At 55.5% G+C, this 16,483-nt stretch overlaps 1 protein-coding gene across 14 annotated transcripts in view; it reads right to left on the bottom strand.

Moving 5' to 3' along the window:
• The window catches only part of ZFR2 (zinc finger RNA binding protein 2), a 108,802-nt gene that overhangs the window by 15,329 nt on the left and 76,990 nt on the right, over positions 1-16,483 (bottom strand). For all 14 annotated transcript variants that reach the window (XM_067734209.1, XM_067734212.1, XM_067734204.1 and 11 more), the window contains 7 exons: positions 9,239-9,470; positions 8,161-8,281; positions 7,489-7,692; positions 7,086-7,360; positions 4,050-4,232; positions 2,025-2,235; positions 712-872 (listed from right to left, as the gene is read on the bottom strand). In XM_067734209.1, the coding sequence (XP_067590310.1) occupies positions 712-872; positions 2,025-2,235; positions 4,050-4,232; positions 7,086-7,360; positions 7,489-7,692; positions 8,161-8,281; positions 9,239-9,457 (1,374 nt within the window). In that variant the 5' untranslated portion in view covers positions 9,458-9,470. The remainder of the gene's footprint in view (positions 1-711; positions 873-2,024; positions 2,236-4,049; positions 4,233-7,085; positions 7,361-7,488; positions 7,693-8,160; positions 8,282-9,238; positions 9,471-16,483) is intronic.

Here is a 16,483-nt window from a genome sequence, read left to right as displayed (position 1 = left end):
CCCCAGGGCCATCCAGGCTGGGTGCTGGTTTCCTGCCTGCCCAGCGGTTTACGCTTTCAAAGGAGTGGCTCTTCACCAGCGCGCCCTCCCAGGCCCGGCTCCCCTCTGCCACCACCGTCCTGTCCTCCCTTCCCCTGTCCCCCCATCCCGGGGCTGCCACCAGACTGGCAGGAAGCCTGCCTGGTGTGGCTATTTTGCAGGGGACAAAACAGAAGGTGCTGAGTTGGGTGAACAAAAGCACGAACACGAGCACGTAAGAAATGCCCACATGCACGGCCCAGGAGGCACCCGGGAGGCTGGGACTGTGGGCTCGTAGGGAGGGGCTCAGAACCTGAGCTCCACAAAGCCCCGGGCGTGCAGGTGGTGCTGTGTGGGGCGCACACTGGCTCCTGTGCCCGAGGATCACGTGCCCGTGGGTTTCCAGGACACAGATCCCTCCTGCCACCTTCCTTGCCGCAGGAAGAGGGGCTGCCCGGTGGCAGGAAACACCTCTGCCTGTCTCGGGCCTTCCTTCTAAGATCTGAAGCCCAGCACCCGGGCCTTCCAGTGAGATCCAAGGGATGCTGGCTCACTGAGGTCTTCCCAGGGCGGGTGTGCAAGTCTCAGGGGGAGAACTGGGACGAGGCCTCGAGGCCCGGCTCCGCAAGGTCCTTCTCCACAGGAGCCCAGGGTGGAGCAGGGTGAGCCGATGGCCGGACGCCCAGCACTTACCTCCTCCACGTAGCCTGGGCCCACCGGCTGTGCGTCACAGCACGTTCCAGAAGCTTCCACAGAGCCTCCTTGGGCGGGCGGTTCTCCGGGCCGCTCTGATCTGGGGTGTGCCGGTTTCGCCTGGGGGGATCTGCTATCTGCCGCCGGCAGCGCAGGAGGCCCTGGAAGGAAGAACCGCGTGAGTTATAATCTGCTCCAGCCAGCAACCAGGGTCGGCTTCTGGTCCGCCAGCATGAAGGGTACAACTCGATGCCACTGGGTCTCCCACTGCCCCCCTCCCCCTTCCGTGACGTCAGCCAATGGGATCCAGAGTCCCACGAGACCCCTTCCCACCAGCCTGGGTCACGACTGGGAGAGCGAGGCCCTCACGGCGTTTGGTGCCAAGGTGGATGGGTCCACAGGGAGGCGCAGGTCGTAGGCCCCTCTCTGAGGACAACCGCCACTGCTGCACAAGTCTGCAGCCCTTAGTTAACCGACAGTGGAACATCAAGCAGACGAGGGTTTACTGAGCCTCAGAAGGGAGACATTTCTTTGTCACCAAAACCGCTTTACATTTTGATCTTCAACATCACGTGATGGTTCAAATCTCAGGCCTGCTGAGGCTCAAAATAAAATAGGCCCCGCCTCCCACACAAAGCGTGGTGGTGGAGAGCAGAGACTGGGTTGGAATCCCACCTCCACCACTCACTGGGTGGTCCAGAGCCAAGCGTTTTTCCTCCCCTCCCCTCGGTTCTTCCATCTGTAAAGTGGGACTAATGACAAACCTAGAGCCGTGGAGGGTGAATCAGGCACGTGGAGTGAGTGCCTGACATGTAAGCCTATTTACCCTTGAAATGCATGTCCCTCGGCAGCCGTGACTGCCCAGGGGTCATAGCAGGTGCGGGTGACACACGCTCGAGGGAAGGCAGGGTTGGAGGTGGGGCTGCGAGGAACCTGCCTGGATTTCCCGGGGCCCACCTCACTTATCAGAGTGCCCGGTGTGAAGGGGGCTGCTTCCAGCACGTGGAAGGCGGCAGCCCAGGGGATTCTCCAGGCCTAGGGCCGGCTTCGCGAGTGTGGCCAGCACGTGGCTCAGTCCCAAGCTCCACGGGAAGAAATGGAAGCTGCACTAGTTCTGCCCACGCTTCCCCAGGGTGGGCCAAAGGCGGCAGAAGGCACCCCGCCTGCGGGGATCTGGGAGAGAACCACCCCCTTCATAGGTCCTGCCTCCCCAGAAGTGATGGCCGCACGCACACCGTTGACCGGACCATCCTGTCTCTGAGGCTCGAGCTTGTTGAGGCAGGGCAGGGGCTGTGAAGCGCAGAGACACGTACCCATGTGCGAGGCCTTCGAGGCGTCCGGTCTCCTGGCTGGCGCTGGCCTGCTTGGGGCACACATGCTGGGGCTGGCAGGGGCCGCAGGGGGGCTCTCTGCAGTGAGGGGGGTGGAGGCCGGCTGGCTGGTGCTGGTGGCCTGGGCCGAATTCGCTGGCGCCGGGTCCATGCTGGGAATGGGCTTCCCCAATTTGGTGTGCAGCTTGAAGACCTGGAACAGACCCAGCCCCCTCTAAGGGCTGCTCAGGCCTGGCCAACCTTCCTCAGGGGTAGGAAGAGCACCTCACCGGGCATGGGGGAGCTGGCAGACTGTGGAAGTGAGGGCGGTGGTCCACCCTGTCCCCGGGGACCCTGCCCCTTCCCCCTGCTCCCACTTAAATGCCTTGGGAAGGGCCTTCCTGAGCTGTCTCCTGCTTCTAGGCCCCCACTACTCCTGCATATGGGGGACCTATGACTTTGACACCCCTGCTGGCTTACACAGACCCCCTTCCTCCAAACTCCACTGCCTGCGCTGAGAAGCACGGCTGTTTTCTGCTTGCCAAGCACCAGCCCAGTGCCAGCCCCAGGTACAGACACAATGTGTGTAGAGCGCCTGCTAAGGTGGACACATGTACATGTCCACGACACAGATCCATGCTCGGTATACGTGGGTGTACACGTCCATAGACACACCTCCACATTCTGCAGGAACTCACATACACGTCCAGGGACACAGATCCACCTAGGATACAGTCACCTGCCCTGTCCTCGGCATGCCCCGCCGCCAACAAAGGCACTTAATTGCAAAAGTTCCCATTGGAAAGGACTGTTCCACCACCCCCAGAGTCTGCACTGATGACCGTCTCAGACACCTTCTCTGGCTCTAAGTCTCTGACACTCACGGCTCAAATCTGCCCCCCACCCCGGGGCTGGCTGCAGGGCCTCCTGACCCCAGAACGAGTCCCAGCCTGCGAGCTGTGACACCCGCAGCCCACCCCGCCTGGGCCCAGCTCTCCCGCCTGCACCCCTGCTACCACCAGGCCGGCACGTCCCCTTTTCCACGCCTCACTGCTCCTTCCTTGGTGGGTTTTGTGGGTTCACGCAGGCATTCGAGAGCCTGTCCCAGCTGGGCTGGGGAACGAGGCCCTTGATGAGCAGGGGGAGAAGACAGATCCTCAGGCAGGCGCTCGGGGAGGCCCAGCCTGCAGCGGGGGCTGGAAGGGGGCTGCCGAAGGCAGGGTGTGAGCAAAGGCCCGGGGGCAGGAGGGAGCATGGCCGGTGAGCTGGGGCAGCTGGAGGGGGTTCTGTGGACGGGGCAGAGAGAGGCAGCCACGGGACAGGGGCCTTCCTAACCCTCTCACTCTAAACCTCGTGGTGCAGCTCAAAGCAGGCGTCCAGCCAGGAATTCTCCCTCCTCCTGTCCTCAGCGCATACTTGAAAGGTGAGCATCACCTTGCAGGTTCATGATGCCATTTGGGGAAGGTTTGCTGATTTCCAAAAAGCACCTCTGGACCATAGAAAGAGGGCATAGGGAGAGGGGCCCTACCTTCTCTCGGGTGGAGGAGCCCATTCATTTCCTCATAATATGACATACTACAGGCATTTTTAAGCCCACAGGAAAACGTTGATATTAAAATAGTAATAAATATGACAAATGCTGATATTAAATAATTTAGTATCAATGAAAACTTTGATATTAAAATATTAAACCTTACTACTTTAATTTGATTTTTAATAAATAAGGACCCCAAATGGAATATACCATTTGATCTCATCAACATACAAACTCTGGTTCATATATACATGCAGACACACCCAAGGCCAAGAACAATTTCCTCTGGGGTCTGGGTACGAGCTGCCCTGCTCCATGCTTCTGTCCAGGGGCAGATGTGACTTTTATAACTGGGAGAAGGCGTTTGGCTTTGGAGGAAGGAGGACGCGTGGGCCTGCAGGGAAAGCCGCTTCTCGTGGGTGGCTGCCCACCCCCCACGTCATGGGATGCCCCTCTGGGTCCCGAGTGGGCCAGGGCCTGTGAGGGGCTCCTACCTTCTGGTGCTTGGACCCCCGGATGTGGGCGGCATAGGCCTCCGCCCCGGTGCAGGACACGGCACACAGGTCGCAGTGCAGCTGCGCCTGCACCCCTCGTGGGCTGCTGCTGGGCTGGAGGCCCATATTCTGAGCCGCCTCTTTCTTTTTGTGCTTCTGCCCTTCCAGGTGCTCACGGTAGGTCTGCCGGCAGAGAGCGAGGGCGGCCTGAGGGGGGTGTGTGCCCACCTGGCACCGCGCCTTCCCCATCGCCGCAGTTCACGGGAGGCCTGATGTCCCCACCCCTCTGTTCAGGGCCTCCTTTTAAAGTCCAGTCAACAGAGAGAAGACTCAGAAGCTCGGACTGAAAGACATAAGGTTGCCTTCTCTTTTGTTTTTTCTAAAAATCAATGAGTTTCTTCAGCAAGCATCCTCAAAGGAGCACACATTTACTTTCAGGGGCTGCTTGAAAGAATATTCCAGCTTTTCAGAATCTGACCTCAGAAGCCAAGCAAGGATGCGTGCTACCGGAACAATGGGGGACACACTTCACTGTTAGAGCACTGCTCCCAAACCGCGGGGTCCACCTGGGGGAGGTGGCCACGAGGCACAGACCCACGCTTCCCGCACCGTGTGCCCGAGATGTCTGACAGCGTCTGGCACACGACTGAGCTCTCATGGGGCAGCCCTGACTTGTCTCTGGGAAGCCTTAAGATGAGGCAAAGTGGGGCTGCTAACCCAATGCCCTCTAACCATGCCAAAAGTCAACATTCCGCGCAATAGAAATGCCTCTGGAAAATACCAAAGGCACTGGTGACGTTGGCTGGCTCTGGGGGCAGGGACAGGAGTGGGAAGGGTGCTCTCGGAATGTAGAAATCTGTGGGTTTTTTTTTTTTGGCTGTGCCTCGTGGCATGTGGGATCTTAGTTCCCTGACCAGGGATTGAACCCATGCCCCCTGCAGTGGAAGCGCAGAGTCTTAACCACTGGACCGCCAGGGAAGTCCCAGGAATCTGTGTTTTTACCTAAGCCACAGAACACACACACACACACGCACGCACGCACGGACATGACGTAAAAGCCTGTGGGCCGGAGACAAGCCTGGAAGGATATACACCAAGGCGCCAACAGTAAACTACTTCAGAACACACTTCGCAGAGTCTGAGCCCGTAGAAAGAACAAATGTTCGCAGTTTATGCCATCCCGATGCCTGACTCTCCATCACAGACACGGACCGGATGTGGAATGAGAAAAAACCCAGAGGAGCATTAGAAGGAGGCCTGCCGGGCGCCCCGCGGCTCCTGAAGCCCACAGCTGCCCTGGCGGCCCCTCGCTTGGCCGGGACGGAGACCGCACCGCCAACTGTGCCGTCCTGGACTCAAAGACAGGTGCCTGGAAAAGAGGCAGAAGTGCTGCCCCCGCTGCGAGGAGGCCACACCAACCAAGTCCTTCCGATGCAGATGGAGGCCGTGTGTGGCTGCTTCCACGTTAACCGTGTCTCAAGTGGCGCTGGGTGGGCGCGGGAGGGGTGAGCAGGAAAGGGCAGCACGGGGACTCCGCAGAAGCACCTGGCATCTCTGTGGTGGAGGCGGATGTGCGAGCCTGGGCAGGTGATGAGCTCGCACGGAGCAGACCACACGCATGCACACGCACGTGCACACAGGCATACACAGGTGCAAGTGAGACCAGTAAAACCTGGGACCTCTGACTCAGTGGACGGGTTCAAGGCCAACATGCCAGCTGTGATAGTGACTGTAGTTTGGCAAAACGTCAGCACTCGGGGTGCTGGGTGAGGGCACGTGGGCCTCTCCGCGGTGTTTCTTACAACCACCTGTGAAACCACCACTACCTCAATGAAAAGTCCAACGAACAAGCGCTGTTAACATTACAAAAGGCTGGGAACAACTGGAGCTGACATGTCTGCGTGCCAGATGCTATGCCGAGTGGTGACACGCTTGGGGAAACCCGGTCCCACGGGGAGACGAGGCTCAGAGAGGCCTCGACACCCACTCGGGTGATGCTCACGTGCCCACGCTCCGTCACACCCCACGGCCATGGGGAGCATCACACCCTTGCTCAACGTGATGCCACGAAGAGTCTAGAATCACAGGAGCAGACCTTGTATTGGACTAGTGAGAGGAACCAAGAATCCTCACGATGCAGCCCTGAGTGCGGGCCGCCCGGCCCTCGTCCCTCTGTCAGGGAAGTCTGGGCTGAATGAGGGTTCTGGGCTCCTCCCACACCTCTATAGCCTGCGATTTGGAGTTTCTGCATGCCTCCACGGTGCCAGCTTTCTCTCAGAGTACTAAGAACAAGACAAAGTCCACACGGGGTGTTTTGTGAGGACCAGCCCTAGCGTCTGATGATCTTTGCAGGGAGCGAGGTGGGTCACTTGCGAGCGTGGTTGGGGAGGTCCTTTGCTTAGACAGCAGTCCACTCGCCCGCACACGCGCACAAACATGCTGCTTTTACCCGCCTGCGGCCCTGCCTACACGGCCCTGTCTGCACGGCCCTGCCTACACGGCCCTGTCTGCACGGCCCTGCCTACACGGCCCTGTCTGCACGGCCCTGCCTACACGGCCCTGTCTGCACGGCCCTGCCTGCACGGCCCTGTCTTCACGGCTCTGCCTGCACGGTCCTGTCTGCACGGCTCTGCCTACACGGCCCTGCCTGCACGGCTCTGCCTACACGGCCCTGCCTGCACGGCTCTGCCTACACGGCCCTGCAGCAAAGGTGCACTGTGACCAGCCGCGCCTACCGGCCCTCGTGTCCAGGAGGGTGCGCTGAGGGCCTCCCTGCTGCAGATGGCCTCAGGGTGCAAGGCCACGCTTCTGCGGCCAACAACCAGCGCTGGGCCCGCTCTCGTGTCTTTCACAAGAACACCAGGCAGTTTTAAGGTTATGCTGATGCGCACTTGGCATTGCAAATTAATAACAGATCTCTTTTGAGCAGGCAACGACCCTGACCTCTGGCCGGTCATAGGGGGCAAGGGAGGGCTCTCCCACCTGTCGGGGCAGGAAGGTCTGGGGCCTGCCCAGCGTGGGGCGGGGGCGGCTGACCTGGGGACCAGCACAGCTGATCTTGCAGATGTCACAATAGTGAAGCGGGAGCTGCCTGGGGCCACCCCTGGGTTTCGGCAGCTTGGTGGCAACTGGTAGCTTCTTGGCAAAGCTGTCGGTGCAATGGGCACTGGGACTGCTTCCCGAGCCGCCCCACAGGGACGAGTCCACGGGCTTTGGGAGCGGGGGCGGCCGCATCTGTGGGAGGAGCAGCGGGGGGTAGTAAGGACTGACTGCTGAGTACAGGGATGTGTCATAGCCTGGGCAGCTTGGTCCTAAGAAGCGGAGAGAAAAATGAGAGGGGGAGATGGGTTGGTTTTGAGGAAAGGACCACATTTATTTCGGCTGCAAATAAAAGGAACAGCCTGCACTTGCATGCCTGCGGGGGAAACCACCATCTTACCAGTGTACGGGGCGGAGGCCGGGCCGAACGAGGATGAGGAAGGCAGCGTGGAGAGGGAGGAGGCCGCGGGCAGGGTGCTGCTCGCAGGGGGGTAGGTGGAGGTGGAGGGCGAAGTGCTGGCCAGCTGCCCCGCCTCGGCGGTGGGCACCTGCGGCAGGGGCTGAGCTTGGTTGTACCCAATGCCACCGTAGGCTCCTTGGGGCCCTGGAGAGCAAGCACAGCCTCTGCAGAGCCACTCCTGTGACACCGGGCCCAGGGAGCAGAGAAAGTGTGACCAACACGATGGCCCAGCTGCCAGGAGCTGGCACGGCCTGGGCGCAACTGGCTGTGAAGCCCGGGTGTCTGAGCTGCGCTGGAGGCCGGAGCCCCGGGCTCTCCCAATCTCTAAACTCCAAGTCTTCAGCAGAACCCACCTCCTTGGAAAACACTTCCAGCCCCACCTTCATCTCTCCCCCATCTCTCTGTCTGGGTCTCCCCGCCCCTCTCTCTCGCACACACAGGCCCATTGACTAGTGGAGACTTCGGGGCGTATCTGAGGGGACAGCCCTGAGACCCACGCTACCGCTGCACCTCCTGTGAACCTGACGTGCTTGAAACCTGACTTTCCTGGGGTCCCTCCCATGTAAGCGAGGCCCGTTTGCCCCCGCCCAGACCCTGCAGAGACCCACCCACCTGGTGGGCAGAGCGTGGCCGTGGCCATGGCTGGGAGCTGAGGCTGGCCAGCAGCAGGTGGCGGGTCCCGTTTGTTCTCGTAGCCACCAGCGGCTGTCGATGGTCCATAGCTGTAACTGTCCTGCAAGAGGGTTTTCATGGGGAACACAGAGCAGGAAAAAGGTGCTCAGGGTGGGGCAAAGCCCCCTCCTTGCCCCCTTCAAGGCCTGCATCCATGTGGTTCCCGAGCTCCTGCTCTGTACCAGCCTCTGTTTTGGGACCTGGGGACGCAGCGACCAGGGAGAGGGATGTGGCCTGCTCCCTCAAAACTGATGCTAATGTCTGAGAGAAAAAGTGCTCTGAGGAACATGCAACGGGACAAGGGCTGCCAGGGATGGCTCGGAGGAGGAGGCAAGCGTGTGGAGACTGGGGACAAGGCTCCTGGCCAGGTTGGCAGGGAGCAGAGGCCCTGGTGGGGGTCAACGGGTGGGCTCGCAGGAGGCCCGGAAGCTGTTTGGAGCAGAGGACTGCGAGCACCAGGGAAGGGGTTGCGGGGGCAGGCGGGGCCGGGGGCGCTGGGAGGGGCTGGGGCAACAGGGAGCACGGCTGGATTCTGGTTCACAGGGAGATATGAGCTGTTGCGTGGACCAGGGACTAACTGCATGGAGGTGAGGACGGAACCAAGAGGCCAGGAGGAGGCCCTGGGAGCAGGACAGGAACTCAGGATGGGAGGTTGGGAGAAGTCCCAGAGGTCCTGGGGAAGCAAAGGGGAGTAAAGGAGGGAGGGGATGGAGCCAAGTGGGTATGGCTTGGCCGAGCAAATCAGGAACAAACTGTGGGTGACAGAGGCTCAGGGGGTTGGGCCACATGGAGCGTGGGACGCCTTGGCGATTCCACGTGGAAACACAGCTGCCAGATCTGCGGTCCTAGAGCTTGGGGTCAGGAAGGGGGCATCGTCAGCACCGGAAAGGCCTGGGAAAGAGGGGAAAGTTCCATCCCCTCTAAGGGCAGGGATGGGAGCATCAGGAGGGTGATGGCCCGTCTGGATTGCGTTTTCAAGGAAGGACTGGTGCTGGGCAGAGAAAAGTCGGGCTGATACCTGGTAGGAGGGAGCCGTGGTGGCCGCCGGCACAGGCTCCTGGGGCTGGCCACGGTAACCGAGGTCCTGGCCGGGGTGGGGCTGGTACCCGCCATACCCCGCTGGAGTGATGGGCCTGGGTGGCTGGGCGGCCTCGGGAAACGGGATCAAGGCAGGGCCCAGTCCAGGAGCAGGCTGCACGGCCAAGCTGGTTCCAGCAGCTGGGACGGGAAAAGTCATCGGAGGCTGGGCGCTAGAACCACAGATAAACAGACAACCCAGCAGCGTTAGACCCTGGCATTCGAGAACCTGCACTGAGCACAAAAATGCCATCTGACACTAGACATCAGCCACTTGGATGCCTCCAGTCCAAGACCTTTCTTCTGTGAGCGCAGGCGCCATTGGAAGCGCTTTTCATGAATTAACACAATCTCACAGCAACCCTGAGTGCTCGGAGCCAGCCTGGTCTTCATTTTCACAGTTGAGAAAAATCATGGAAGGTCGATTAACGCTAAACTAAGAACTCTTTACCTATAAGAACCAGCTCTTGCTTGTGGTTCGTTCTGCAGGAAGCCCAGAGCTGAGGCCTTTTGTCTGCCTCACGTCATCCCTACCTTCCTGCCCTTAGAGAAGGCACTGCCAGTATGTCCATCTGTTGGTCTGTCCCCACTGTCTGGAGGATGAAACTCTGAGGACAGGTGACAAGTGCCGGATTCAGACCCAGATCTTTCTGATCCCCGCGCTCCTCACTCCGCTAAATATCAGTCACCCAGTAGACAGTCCTCAAATGTAAAAGCCCGTCTGTCGCGGAAGGGTATCGGCAAAGAGTTTAGCCCAGTACCAGTAAGAATCATATAAGAAAGTTCCTACAACCCTCCTACGCTGTTGTTGGGAATGTACATTGGTGTAGCCACTATGGAAAACAGTATGGAAGTTCCTTAAAAAATAAAAATAGGTGGGAATTCCCTGGTGGTCAAGTGGTTAGGACTCAGCACTTTCACTGCCGAGGGCCAGGGTTCAACCCTTGGTCGGGGAACTAAGATCCCACAAGCCGCATGGAACGGCCAAAAACTTCAAAAATTAAAATAAATAAATAAAATAGAGCAACCGTACGATCCAGCAATCCCAATCCTGGATACATATCCAGAAAAGATGAAAACTCTAATTCAGAAAGATGTATGCACCCCAATGTTCACTGCAGCACTATTTACAATAACCAAGACATGGAAGCAACCTAAGCACCCATCGACAGAGGAATGGATAAAGAAGATGTGGTACATATATACAATGGAATATTACTCAGCCATAAAATAGAATGAAATATTGCCACTTGCAGCAACATGGATGGACCTAGAGATTCTCATACTAAGTGAAGTGAGTTAAAGACAAATATTATATCACTTATATGTCAAATCTGAAAATAATACAAATGAACTTATTTACAAAACAGAAACAGACACACAGACATAGTAAACAATCTTACGGTTACCAAAGGGGAGGGGAGGGAGGAATAAATTAGGAATATGGGATTAACAGGTACACACTACTATATGGAAAACAGATAAACAAGGGCCTACTGTAGAGCACAGGGAACCATATTTAGTATCTTATAATAACCTATAACGGAAAAGATCTTTAAAGAAAATACTGAATCACTTTGCTGTACACCTGAAACTAATACAATATTGTATATCAACTCTACTTCAATTTTTAAAAGAAGGAAGTTCCCGCAAACCCTGTAGGGCAGGGGTCCCCAACCCCCGGGCCACAGCCCAGTACTGGTCTGCGGGCTGTTAGGAACTGAGCTGCACAGCAGGGGGTCCAATAAATGTCAATTGGTACAGCCACTATGGAAAACAATATGAAGCTTCCTCAAAAAATTAAAAATAGAACTAGCATATGATCCAGCAATTCCACTTCTGGGGATTTTTCTGAAGAAAACAAAAACACTAATTCAAAAAGATTATGCACCCCTATGTTCACTGCAGCATTATTTACAAAAGCCAAGATATGGAATCAACCTTAGTGTCCATTGATAGATGAATGGATAAAGAAGATGGATAAAGGAGATATATATCTTTATCCATTTGTCTAACGACGGATACTTAGGTACACACACACACACACACACATATGTGTGCATGCACGTGTACTCGTGCACGATAGAATATTACTCAGCCGTAAAAAAAAAAAGAATGATATCTTGCCATTTGTGACATGGATAGACCTACAGGGTATTATGCCGAGTGAAATAGGTCAGACAGAGAAAGACAAATACCACATGATCCCACTTATGTGAAGAATCTAAAAAATAAAACAAATGAGTAAACATAACAAAACAGAAACAGACTCATAGATACACAGAATAAACTGGTGGTAGCCAGAAGGGAGGGGGTTGGGAGGATGAGTTAAATAGGTGAGGGAGATTAAGAGGTACAAACTTCCAGTCCTTAAGTAAGTAAGTCTGAGGAATGTAATATACAGCACGGGGAATATAGTCAATAATATTGCAATAAATTTGCATGGTAGCAGATGATAACTGGACTTATCATGGTGATCATTTTGTAATGTATAAAAATATCAAATCACTATGTTACATACCTGAAATTAACAGAATGTTGTAAGTGATTATACTTCAATTTAAAAAATTACCCCCAACGATGTGGCTGCAAACAATAATAAATATTTACCATCTTCACAGATTCTGTCGGTCAGAATTTGAGAGTGGCGTGGATGGGCTCTGACTCAGAGTCTTTAAGACGTTGCCAATAAGAAGCCGACTAGGGGAATTCCCTGGCAGTCCAGTGGTTAAGACTCCACGCCCCCAATGCAGGGCACGAATTCAGTCCCTGGTCAGGGAACTAAGGTTCCCCATGCTGCACGGCATGGCCAAAAAAAAAAAAAGAAGAAGTAGTTGGCTAGGACAGCATCATCTGAAGGCTCGACTGGCGTAGTGGGGGTAGTGAGATCTGCTTCCAGGATGGCTCCTTAACATGGTTGGTGCTTTCCCAATGCTGCTTGAGTGTTCTTACAACATGGCGACCAGCTTCCCCCAGAATGAGAGATGCCAGAGAGAGAGAGAGAGAGGAAGGACCAGGTGGAAGCTATCCTTGTTATGAGCCTCAGACATCACATGGCATAACTTCTGCCACATTCTGCCTTAGAAGTGAACCACTAAATACACCCCACCCTCAAGGGGAGAGGATTAAGCACCATCTTTTGAAGGGAGGAGTGAATTTATTTATGGGAATATGGAATATGAATTCTCTTAATGAATACTGAATATGAGAATTTATGGCAATATTCTTAAACCACCACATGCTATTCCCCATTTTCTACTGTTACACATGTTCTACGTATGTTCTGTATATGCTTTCTTGTGCCAGCTTCCCCTCATGGCTTCTTGTCCAGCCTGGGTCCCACACGACCTGCTCCAAACAGGGCACAGCTGAGGAGAATGGGGTGAGGATGGCTGCCTCAGATCCATAAGGATTTAACCTGGAGCTGGGGCCACCTTCTCCTGAGTCACATGGGAGAGGTGTGGACCAACCCAAACTGGCAAGGAAAACGGATAGGATGGGCTTTGGGAGGACGATAAAAAGCCATGCCGTTGAAGCCACTCAGAAGGCTCCACAAAGGGGTCTGAGCTGCCCAAGCTGCAAGGGCGGGAGTGCTGGAGTCCAAGTGTGAGCGCAGACCTGGAACTCTCTGGACTGAGCCCTGCTGCCTCTGCTGGGTAAGAGGCCATCAGCACTGCAGTGATGCTTTCCTTCTTGCCTGGCTTCCCAGCGTGCCAATGGCCTCCACCTCCAGAAGGGTCTCTGCCCCCAGTCCTGAAGACCCAGCGCACCAAGTGGTGCCAACTGAGGGTGCTGAGGCAGTGTCTCCTGCGGTGGAGGGCAAGTCTTGTCCTTTAGCTGAGGGCCTGAGGGAGTAGAGACAAGCTTGGGGCTTTCTTCACCTGCTCCCGCAGTGACCCAGCTCAGGTCAAAAGTTGTGTCTCCATCTGGTGGGGGGCCCACCTAGGGAACCAGTGAGGCGGCCAGTTGTTGACCTTGTTCCAGGCCAGGAGATCAAACAGCCTGTTCTGTCTAGGGCAGGGTTTCTCGATCCTGGCAATGCTGACATTGCAGCCCGATCACTCTCTGTAGGGGACCATCCTGGGCACTTTGGGCTGTGGAACAGCATCCGTGGCCTCCACCCGCCCAATGCCAGAGGTGTCCCCAGTTCAAACAACCACAGATTTCCCCAGACACTGTCCGGGTGAGAACCACTGGTCTAGGACAAGCCCAATCCCAGGGCACCAGCTCTGAGTCCCCAGCTGCAGATGGGCAACGTCATGTGTTGGTTTACAGCTGGTCCAGACCCTACTCCAGAAGGATCACCGGGACACTGCGGGCTACCCTGTGACTCGGGATCAGGCTCGAGACAGCACGTTTGCGGGCGTAAACTAAGAATTCAGGACATGTTTTGGTTGTATACGACCCTGAGTAGTGATGCTTATGCACCCTGAGGTTTGAAGACCACTGAGCTAGACCAAAGTCAAGGACAAAAGGAGAGTCTGCTCACAGATGGCTGGGCGTCCAAGCCGTTTGATCTTGATGTAACTCAGTGGTGGGAGATCTCAGGTGTTCCCGTGCCCTGCAGGGTGACTCCTGTCAGTTTTATTACGAGGGCCTGCAAACGTCACAGCTGTGAGCAGACTGATTGGCTGTGAAGCGTACAGGGTCAGGGTAGATATCAGCTTTGAGTTTTACGTGGGATGCTGAAACGCCCTTGATCTCACCGGAGGTCACCCCTGCCCCCTTCTACTCAGATGACAGGATGAAGCACCTCACCTGTGCAAACAGCTGAGATGCTGGGGGAGGGGCGGGGGAGATAAGAGACACACCGTCTGGAAGAAGTATGGATGTGCTGACAGCCCAGCAGGCAGCAGGAGCCTTCCCCTCCAACCCAGAGCCTGAAAAGGCCTCACCTATGAAGAATACTGGGATTCCAGAGAGGGCTCAGATGCAGCCCCCTGCGCTGAGAGAAGGGCCTGGCACACACGTGGGAAAGGGAGAAGAGCACAGGGGCTGACAGGGGAATGGCCCTGTGTGCTGAGGGACAGAGGAGGGGTGGGTGACAGGAGGCTGGATGGTGGGCTCGGGACTCTGGGATGCCAGGCAGAATCCGAGTTTTATCCAGTAAGCAATCCGGAGTCACCACAGTATCTCAGGACAAGATCTGTCCTGTTTTAGGATGCTAAGGTGGTGCTGTGGACTGAGTTGTACCCGCCCCCCCTCAAATTCACATGAAGCCCTAACCCCAATAAGACTGTGTTTGGAGATAGAGCCTTTAAAGAATTAAATGAGGCCATAAGGGTGGGGTCCTAATCCTATAGGACTCGTATCCTTATGAGAAGAGACACCAGGGATGCCCACACAGAGGGAAGACCACACAGGGACACAGGAAGAAGGCAGCCATCTGCAGGCCAAGGAGAGAGGCCTCAGGAGAAACTAACCCTGCCAGCACCTGGATCTTGAATGTCCAGCTTCCAGACTGTGACGAATACGTGCATTGTTTAGGCCACTCAGTCTGTGGTGTTTTGTTATGGCAGCTCGAGCAGACTAGACAGGTGGTGATGGCTGTAGAGGGGAGAAGCTGAGGGCAAAGCTGATAGGAGACACACAGAGGCCACTTCAGGTCACCTATGCAAATTTCAGCCAGGTCAGCTCCCGGTGGTCGAGGGCTTTGCAGACACCCAAAACGGGGCTTGCAAAGCAGTCAAGTAAACGTTTCATGACTATGGTCAAAGTGGTAGCTGTGACCCCAAAGGGAACAGTAGGCCCACCTGAGTAACTGCTCAGGGCAGCACAAAGCTGTTTGTGGTCCGAGAGGATGACGTGTTGCCTGGCTTTCATTTAGCTAAGCAAGCTCTGCGGAAGTGGAGCATGGATGCCCTCAAGCTGGGGAGGGTGCACGTGCCATGGGACTCGTGCCCTTCTCAGGAGAGGGCTCAGCACAGTGGAGCCCAGACGGAAGGGATAAAGGGAGAAATGGAAGGGATTTAAAAGAAGGCTAGGCCAAGTATGGCCACATCTGCCCACTGCCTGTTTTTTGCACAGCCCATGAGCAAAAAATGAATTTTGCATTTTTAAGTGGTTGGAGAAAGTTAAGAGAGTACTATTTCATGACACGTGAAAATTATACAAAACTCACATTTCAGTGTCAAAATATAAGGTTTTGATGGCACATAGCCATGCCCACCTGTTTATGTATTGCTTTCAGCCACTTTTGCCCTATAGTGGCCGAGCTCTGTAGCTGCAACAGACCCAGTGTAGCCCGCTGTTGTGGACTGAATGTTTGTGTCTCCCCAAAATTGTTATGTTGAACCCCTACCCCTCAATGTGATGGTGTTAGGAGGTGGGGCCTTTGGGAGGTAACTAGGATTAGATGAGGTCATGAGGGTGGGGCCCCCCGCGATGGGATGAGTACCCTTATAAAAGTCACAGGAGAGCTTGCCTCCCCACTCCGCTCTCCTCCAGGTGAGGACACAGTGAGAAGTCAGCATTTGCAACCCAAAGAGGGTTCTCACCAGAACCCAACCCTGCCTGCACCCTGATTGCAGACCTCCAGAGGAATAAACTCCTGTTGCTTACAAGCCACCCAGTCTGTGGTACTTTCTCACAGCAGCCTGAACTAAGACACCCCTGGAATGGAAAATATTTACTCTCTGACCTTTTAGGAAAAGGCTTGCTGATCCCCAGCTTAAAACAGCCACGGTTTATTTTGTTCCTAACTCTGTAGGCTGGGCTGGGCTGCATCTGAGCAGCAGGCAGCTCCACTTCTGGAGGGCAGCTGGCTGTCCAACGGGCACTGAAGCCCTCCTCCCTGTAGTATCTTCTCCTCCAGTGGTCCAGCTGGGGGCCCTTCATGTGGCAGGGTCCCCCAAGATGGAGAGGACGTGTGCAAAGGCTCTAGAGGTCTACGCTTAGAACAGGCATGAACAGGATTGGCAGCTCGAACAGATGTTACACCAGAATACCACAGATTGGGTGGCTTATAAACAACAGAAATTTCTCAGTTCTGGAGACTGGGAAGTCCAAGATGAAGGAACCAGCACACCAGTATCTGGTGAGAGCCTGCGTCCCGGTTCATAGATAGCCATCTTCTCGCTGTGTCCTCAAATGGCACAAGGGGTAAGGGAGCTCTCTGAGGTCCCTTTCAAAGGGTACTAATCCCATTCATGAGGGACCCCACCCTCATGACCTATCACCTCCAAAA

The sequence above is a fragment of the Pseudorca crassidens genome, chromosome 3 (assembly GCF_039906515.1).
Source record: "Pseudorca crassidens isolate mPseCra1 chromosome 3, mPseCra1.hap1, whole genome shotgun sequence".
Lineage (NCBI taxonomy): Eukaryota > Metazoa > Chordata > Mammalia > Artiodactyla > Delphinidae > Pseudorca > Pseudorca crassidens.
This window is presented reverse-complemented; position numbering and strand designations above follow the sequence as displayed.